Genomic DNA, 9,220 nt, shown 5'->3' with positions numbered 1-9,220 from the left:
AATATAAAAAGTGTTGAAATTTATTAACTAAGTCCTAAATATAATTTTAGTAAGCCTAAAATTTATAGAACTCATTTTCGGATCACTGTTTATTTTAAAATCATATAAGTTCATTTTAGACTTGCTTAATATTAATCGGAACATCAAACGAGTATTACAATCAGTTAATATTCATTTTTAATATACTCTATTTATATATAGAGATATATTTTAAATAATAATTATTATAATATCTTATTTTTATTTTATTACATTTAAATAACAACAACATATAATACTTCAAATTATTATTTATATATCCATACACACATATCTATTTACAATTAATGGTTCGTGAATCGTCGAGAGCAGTCGAAGGTCAATTGAATATATGAAACAGTTTAAACTTTTTGAGACTCAACCTTACAGACTTTGCTTATCGTGTCGAAATAATATAAAGATTAAGTTTAAATTTGGTTGGAAATTCCCGGGTCATCACAACTGCGTAGTTTCTTACATGAAACGTGTGACTTTCAATTCTACACGGAACGTGTATTGATTTGATTAATTACGCGAAACGTGTAATGTTCTTCTCCATTTTCATCGTTTACTGTTGCAGGTGGTCTTGATGGTTCTCCAACAGTACAGGTTAGAGAGAGAAAGAGCTGTGTTGATTGGTGTTTGAGGTCTGCAAACTGTAGCATTAACTTGGTGTTGGGTTTAGTTTGAACGGAGATGATGATGGTTGGGGATCATGGGTTGTGATGGTGGTTAGTACATCAAACATTCGGTTCTTGGTAGTGGCGAGTAGTAGAAAACGCAAGTGGTTTGGAGGTTGAGGAGGATGGTGATGGGTTATGATGATCAGTAGTGTTTGGTTATGGTTATGTGTTCAAGTAACTCACAAGGTGGTGATGAATCTTTTCGATTGTTCGAGTTAGAATCCAAACGAGAGATAGAGTGAGGATGGTGGTGACTAGTGGCATGTGGTGGTGTTGCCATGGTGAGTTTACGAAGAGAAATTGTAGAGAGAGGGGGAAAGAATGAGAGAGGTGGTTGACATGATGGTTGAAGGGTGGTGTATGGTGGTGACGGACGGTGAAGTGGGTGACGGTAGTAGTGATGGTTGTAACATTGAAGTTTATAATCACATATGTAGGTAATATATCTATCTATGTATTTGTGCATATATATAGAAAGAATATAGATAGAGCAGAGAGTAAATAGGAAAGAATAGTGTGGTTTTGTGATGGCTCAAATCTCTTCCTTGTTTTTAGAAGTTGATAGATGGTCTTGTATATATGCAGAGAATAAGGTAAACAAATTACTGTAACAAATAGTAATAATTAATCATATACTATTATTTAAAAACGTGCATCAATCATGTATCAATTATAAATAGTAATCCATAATTAAGCAGCCTTAGGTGACCCCACTTGGGGTTTGTATTCTATCAAATTGCAAGTCACAAAAGAAGGGTCCGTTTGTTTGTGTAACAAACTTCAACAAAAGAAACAAGAAAACGAATATAATCATAGTAATATCCAATATTTTTAATCGATCGAATCTTTGCAAAAATGTGATTTTAATAATAATAATATAATAATTATAATAATAATTTAATCAATCATGAATCCAGTTAATCTTAATTGAAATCTTATGCCGACAGTTTTTATGGTCTATTATTTCATACACCGTTGTTACTCAGTGGCGACTAAAAGTCTTCGAAAAAATTCTAAAATTTTACAATAATTATGTTTATCTATTTTGGTCATTATGATATAAAATTCGATCCTTAATTTGTTAAATAAAAAATTACATCAACTGTCCCTCTCAATTCTGGGTAAAATATAAAAAGTGTTAAAACTTAACAAATAGTTCCTAAATACATTTTTAATAAGCCTAAAATTTATAGAACTCATTTTCGTATCACCGTTTATTTTAAAATTACATAAGTTTGAATTTAGTTTGCTTAATATCAATCGGAACATCCAACGAGTATTACAATCATTTAATATTTATTTTTACTATATATACTTTATTTATATATAGTTATGTTGTAAATAATAATTGTTATAATATTCTATTTATTTTATTTTATTTTACATAAATAAATTTTAGTAACAACAACATACAATATTTAAAATTATGTTTCCAATTATTATTTATATATATATACACCTATCAAGTTACAATTAATTGTTCGTGAATCGTCGGAACTGGTCGAAGGTCAAATGGTTTCATAAAATAGTTCAAAATTTTAAAATTCAATTTAATAGATTTTGTTTATCATGTCGAAACCATATATAGATTAAGTTTAAATTTGGTCAAAAATTTCCGGGTCGTCACATGTGAGAGACAGATGAATGTCGACAGGTTTGTTGACTTCCCACCTGCTCCTTGGAGTCGTGGGATGTCCAACCCAATTAAATGGGAAGGTAAAATCTTTGTTGATTCTCTTACAGGTTCTACCTTTGGAACTAAGGTGTCTCAGATTCCTATAAATAATCGTATTGAGATAAAGGTCGGAGGTAGATATATCAAAATTAATATTCTTGAGTCGGTGAACAATCATAATCTGGTGTTTAGCTTTAACAATGATCGGCTAGCTTGGTCATTGGTCGAAGTGAATAAAAACAAGTTTGTTACTGATATTGGTGAAGCTGGGAAAAACTCCTTTGACAGCTCCAGTTTTTGCCAGGCCAAATCAAATCCTGCAAAAGATACTAGTGTGGGAGATAATGTTTCATCAAGTGGGGGAGTGAAAATTAGAACCTGTGATGATGGTAACAAGGAAAATCTCGTGATGGATCTTTCAAATTTGAACCTGCAGATGGTTCGGATATTGAACCTGCAGTTGGATCGGTTGGTATTGAAGAGGGTGAGTTCATCCCGACTGATCGATTCGATATCCCTGGTCCGTCAGATGGGTCTAACGATATTCCGGTTGATTCTTCAAGGGAAATTAGCTCAGATAACACCACGGTTTTGTCTGGCATGTCTGATGATACTCGGTTGATTCTTCACCGAAAAATGATGGTCCGGTAATGGAGGAAGCTCAAGGGCCGAGAGTGGCCAATTCGAATTCCGATGTCGGCGTTGCAAGTGACGAGGAATATGCAGGTCTCGAGGGAAATGAGAGTATCGATAGTAATGACTGCACGCGTTCTTCTCCCCCTGCTCCTCAAGTTCCAACAAATATTCAATCTAAACCTAAGCTTGAGCATAACACGCAAGATGGGCCAGCCCAATTTAAAAATTCTGAATTGGGCAATTTGGTCTAAATGGGTTGGGCCTGGGCTCAGATGATAGGAATGTGGGTGACCCCTGTTTAAACAGAAGTGATTGTGTCGATTTGCTATATGTGACCGCGGTTGCCCGTTTTCTTGGTAAGAAGAGAAAAGTGCATCTATTGATCAAAAGTCGTTTTATTAAATTTGTTTGGGGAAGGAGTAATATGAAGCGTAGACGACGGCGGGATAATTTTCGTTGGCACGAAAGATACTTTATCGAGAACGTGATGAACGTTTCGGATGAGGACGATGATGAATCTGGTTGCTGCTCATGTTGTTCCTCCTGCGCGTCCTCGGATTCGGACTCATAGTCTTCTTAACTGTCGTCGGGTGTTTTTAAAGTTTTTTCGTGCTAGAGCCCTTTTAGTGTTTCGAGCTGTGTTTGTTTAGTAAGTTTTTGTTGTGTATCTCTGTGTGTGTGGTCTCGTGTGCGTATTGTGCGGTTTTTTCGGGCTAGTATAGCTGCTTGCTAGTGTAATTCGTGTTCTTCTTTTTTATATATAATATAAAAAACTTACTTGCCTTTCAAAAAAAAAAAAAAACACAAGAATCAACGTCGCATGTGCGACGGTGGAAGCAAACGGCGGACTCCGACGCCGGTTTAACGCCGGATGGGAGTCGACGACGTCGGGATTCCGGCATCGGATTGATTTAACTGCGAAAAAACGATGGTTTTCGGCTACGACTTCTAGTGCTCTTATACTTCGAATACAATGCCAAGGGAAAAAATGATTTGCTATTTACAAAACTGTCAATCAAATCAAATAAATATGAAGTTTAGTTTAGTTCCCTCGCTATCACAGTTCAATTCATTGTCATTATAAGTTTAATACATATACCATATTGACAAAAGTATATAAAGTAATTTGTGTAATTGTCAACTTGTCTATCAATATCAGAATGTTCTAAATGTGTAATTATGATCTCACATCATCCAAATACGGAGTATAAGTTTGGTTGATTGCTTATAAGTTTTCGTGTCCCTTCTTCTACAAGTTAAACATATGGATCGGAGATCCTTTTGAAGCGGTCTATTTGCTAGCACGTATATATATGACTTGATAAATAACATAAACATTTAGCTTACAAAAATATCAAATTACGACCAACTTTAGGAGGGGAGAGATGAAAAAGAACAAGATAAAGGCAGAGTTCATCCTACCAATCAAGTCACTGACAAGTTTGTTACGACTGAGTTTGGTAGGGGAGAGAAAAGATATTGTGATTGTGATGTTCCCACGTGTGAGAGTTTTTGTAAAGCATGGTTTTTATTAAAGAAGAAAAACAAGGAGCTGCATGATGGTGTTGAGAGAAAGGAATCAATTCCAAAGGATAAGAAAACGGAAGTTTCATGTTCTTCTAAGTTATATAATAATGAAGACGATGATGATTTAGGAGTAGCAGTTCAAGATTTGTTTAAAGAAGCTCAAGTTGTTGGTCTAGTTGCTTGTTCTTTGGTTGCGTGTTTCAAGTCGTATAATAAAGGTTTTTTTCCAAGATCTTGTTGGTAAGGGAAAGTTTCCTCCATCCTCGGCTATTTTGGTTGGAGGCGGGTTCCTCCAACGTAATAACTTACAAGATCGATAATTGGGCCAAGGAAAATATTTTGAGTGAAACCGTTAATGGTAAGATAAAGAAGATGAGGGCTCAAAAGGTTTTTTTAAGCAAAGTAAATATTTATTAAACACAAAAATCCAACATACAATTGGAAGGATATACCCCACCATATAACCAAGAAACAAAACAATACATGCTCATAATTCACATTTAGAAGTTATGAACTAACAAACTTTCTATCTATGCTTTGATTTTACATTCCAAATTTGCTCCACTTTCTTTACAACTGGAGAAATCTTGACTTTCAAAGTAAACAATGTGACCCGAATATAATCTTTAGTAGCTTCCAAAACTTCATCTACATCCTTTTTCTTGCCTTTGAAAATTCTAATATTTCTTTCTTACCAAATAAACAGCTGCTGCAATAACCAGCATATTTATAATACTTCAGATCTGATTTTTGAAAGGGTACTTTGACATTACTTCAATTATATCATTTAACTTTTCTGACACCCCTTTAAACACCAAATTATCCTTCAGTTTTTTCCATACTATTCTTGAATAGCTGCAACTGAAGATTAGATAATAAAGTCTACACACTGATCACACAACAAACACATATAGCATGCTTTTTAATTTGTTCCAAATTGCTAGATAAAGAATAAACTCATGTTTAGGAATCGGCTAGTTAAACCAGATCACATGGTGTCATGCCTTTAACAGGACCACCAATTCTAAGATTCAACCAAACTTGTTTAGTTGAATAAGGGTGATCGGTTTGTCTAGGTATTTTGTTGTATTATTTTATATGCTTGGTTTGGTAGTTTGTTTGGTGCTTTTCTTTTGGTTCCTTTAATTTTAGTTTGGAGTAGTTTAGTTTGATTGATTTTGGTTATGGTAGATGCTCGGTTATAGATAGTTTTGTTAGTTTGTAACTTTCTAGGTACGAGCATGCACGAGCCCTTATTTATATCCTTTGTTGAAGTTGTTTTCTTTTGAAAACGTCTTCGTTTCTATACGAGTTTTGGTTATTTGATTTTTTTTTTTTTTTTTTTTTTTTTTTTTTTTTTTTTTGTCAAATAAGCAATGAGGCTTCACAAAATAACTTCAATATTTAAAACTTTGTTAGGCCACTCCCTACTATGACTAAACTATTCATCCTCTTAACCTTACACATCAATGACACATCAACACCAAAATCCTATAACTAACTCATAACTAAACACTTTCTATCATGACTAAAACAATACTCTTAATATACAATGTACAAGCAATAAAGCATCAAGTCTAAACAATTTATAGCGACTGGACCCCACAATTTCTAAGACCACTCCCTATCGTTAGTTACCCGTCCGTTACCCGCACATTACCCGTCATTATCCGTAACTAACCATAGGCACGGGCTCATTACCCGCTTTAGTTACCCGCATTCACCATGGATTTAACGGAAGTTTTAAGTTTAGTTATAGGAATTGTGGGTCCATTGACTTTTTATTGTTGGACTTGATGCTTTATTGCTTGTACGTTGTATATTAAGAGGAGTATTGTTTTAGCCATTATAGTGAGTGTTTAATTATGAGTTAGTTATAGGATATTGGTGTTGATGTGGCGCTGATGTGGAAGATTAAGATGATGAATAGTTTAGTTACGATAGGGAGTGGCCTAAGAGCTCTCGCCAAATCCATCGTAAATGCGAGTAACTAACGCGGGTAACTAAGCCGTGTCTATGGTTCATTACGGATAACTACGAGTAACTAGCGGGTAATGACGGATAATTGAATTATAAGGGAGTGGTTTATCAAATTATCAACAAAATTTGAGATTTCCCAATGTATACATTAACAATCAATGTTTAATACGAGTAGTTCGCTACCATACAATGTTATCACGAATGGCACAATCTTAAATCCTAGATGGTCCTACATATATGTTGAAACTGGAAACTTTGGACCTCAAGATCAATTAGTACCGAGCAGACAATATAGTTTCGAATCGGACTTATTTCTTCGATATGATGGAAGAGTTTCTACAACTTCAATATCCCACAAAACTTTTTCTTTCGTTTTCTGCCTATGCGGATTATCATGTGTGATCGTATTTCTCCAAGGCGGTACACCCCCATTCGGGCGCAAAAAGCTACCCGTATAAGTTTTGAGTCGGACTTGAAACCCGTCTCTTTCGGGCTCCCAATTCACACTTCCATCTAAATCCGGTTTTAATTCGGTTTGAACCACTTTTTTACCTTTTACGCCTTGAAGAAAAGGTGTGTTTGATGCCATTAGATATTTTCCGTAACAACTTTTGAAACGTATATAATGTTCTCCGGTTAAATAAACCTCCCATTCGGCTTTTTCTGTTGATCCATCACGATCTTGAAATACGGTTTCCTCGTCATCGTCTGCTAACATGTATTTGTCCTTGGTGCTTCGAAGACGGATCGTTTTTGCCTTTTTAAATAGTTCCATTTTCCCTCGTTGATGATTATCTAATAAATTGTACGGAGTATTTAATTCATTTCAATCTTGTTGCACAATGATGAATTAACCCTCATAGGAATTAAACGGTTTTACAAATTTGCAAATGGGTCGTGAAAGATTGAACAAATTTAAAAATAGATACTGTATTAGATATCACATTATGGAATGATTACAAGAACCCTCCCTATTTTTGTGGTGAAAGGAGTCATGAAAGTTATATATCATCCGTCAATTTTTCACACGTGAAACCGCCGAAAGCCGTCAGTGAAAGTCCATCAGGGCAGTGGCGAGTATAGTGGCGGAACGTGTATGACCTACGTGTTTTAATTCTTATACGTTTTAGGTTGTACATTTTACATTTTGATTTTGCTGTTGTTGTTAGGGTATAGAAAATGGTTCTACACGGAAATTAAAAATTTGACTGTAATGATACCGCAACCCGCAGGCGCACCACATATGTATGCGGGCAATCATTATTGTGCGTATGCGTGTTCTTGTGTGCGGTATGCGGCGTGCGATTACCTTCGTTCTTTTGCCACGAAATCATTTGTGGCGACAAAAATTTCGCCACAAACAACCCGCTAAACGACAAAAAAAACCTACTTTTTGACTTGTTGAGTCAAACTTAACTTTTGTGGCGACATGTCGCCAAAAAAGTCGCCGCAAATTTAATTTTACATTTCTTTTCCATTTTTCTTAATAAAAACCTGGTCAAAGGTTGAGTTTTTTTAATTGTGGCGACATGTCGCCACTAAAAGTTGTCGCAATTGTATATTTTTTATTTTTATTTCATTTAATTTTTTTCTCTCCAAATTGCAAAAATTATTAAGTGGAGGGAAAATTTCCCGCCATACCTATTGTGACGACTTGTCGCCACTAATGTTGCCGCAAAAGTTGCCACAAATTTAATTTTACATCTCCTTTCGTGCCAATAAAGTACAGATTTAGTGACTCATTTATTTATTTTATTTTATTGTTTAATTTAATTATAAGGTAAATGAAAAGTTCTTAACTGGGCCCTCTTTATTTTCACTCAATATTTTGGAGTACAATTTAGCGGGAATTTTCCCTCTGCATTTCATTAAATGATTTATATCTCTTAAACCTTTTCCTTTCACCATCCAATATTTTCTAATTCCCTTCCAACCTTTTTATCATTTTAGTACTCTTTCACGCTTTCTCACTTTGGTCCATATTCCTTACAATTCACGCACTAATCACCGACGTTGTTCTCAGGTTCGTTTTCTATTCTTCTTTAATCTTGCAATTGATATCTATTTTATGATTCTTGTTGTTGGTTGTAAAGTATGTATAAAAAGTTAGGGTTTTTTTTGGCTTTTTTGTTTCTCACTTTGATTGTGACGAATTTTTTCAATTATCTGTGTTTCTTTGGTTTGTATGATGATAATTTGTTTATTTACATTATGTATCTTATTCATGTGAAGCAGACACTACTTTTAGTGATGACTCCGAATGATATCACTTTGTAATCTGTGAAAATACATTATCTTTAATTATTATGTGAAAATGTGTTGATGCCCTTATCAATATAAGTTTGTATTTGTTTGGAAATGCCAATTACATACTCTATACTCAGTATTTGCTTGGTAAGGCTTTGTTTGGGTTTTATTTATTTTGTATCACACTTACATTTGTTTGATTATGTATATACACATATATGCTAAATCTTCAATAAAATCAGTTTATTAGTTTGTAATTGTTTCAAAATGCCAATTATATACTCTATACTATGAATTTTGTTTGGTAATGCAAGTGTATTTCATGTTCTGTGTACTATATACATATCTATCTATATTAGGGATGATACCGGTTCCGGACTGCACCTTACCAAAACCACTAATATCGAAGCCGGAAATTGATGCTCGTTTTTTATGTATTTTTTAAACAGATGGC

At 34.3% G+C, this 9,220-nt stretch overlaps 1 protein-coding gene across 1 annotated transcript; it reads right to left on the bottom strand.

Annotated features, from left to right (window-relative positions):
- Window positions 1–6,787: 6,787 nt before the first annotated feature.
- On the bottom strand, window positions 6,788–7,294 carry LOC139894513 (uncharacterized). The gene has a single exon (XM_071877840.1). It carries the CDS (start codon window positions 7,292–7,294, stop codon window positions 6,788–6,790), a length of 507 nt encoding a protein of 168 aa, XP_071733941.1.
- Between the last annotated feature and the right edge of the window lie 1,926 nt (window positions 7,295–9,220).

Source organism: Rutidosis leptorrhynchoides, chromosome 2 (assembly GCF_046630445.1).
Source record: "Rutidosis leptorrhynchoides isolate AG116_Rl617_1_P2 chromosome 2, CSIRO_AGI_Rlap_v1, whole genome shotgun sequence".
Taxonomy (NCBI): domain Eukaryota; kingdom Viridiplantae; phylum Streptophyta; class Magnoliopsida; order Asterales; family Asteraceae; genus Rutidosis; species Rutidosis leptorrhynchoides.
The sequence above is the reverse complement of the archived record's forward strand: the minus strand, read 5'-3'. Positions and strand labels throughout refer to the sequence as shown.

Coding starts and splice junctions, on each gene's coding strand:
- LOC139894513 (XM_071877840.1), bottom strand. CDS start 7,294: ATGGAACTATTTAAAAAGGCAAAAACGATCCGTCTTCGAAGCACCAAG.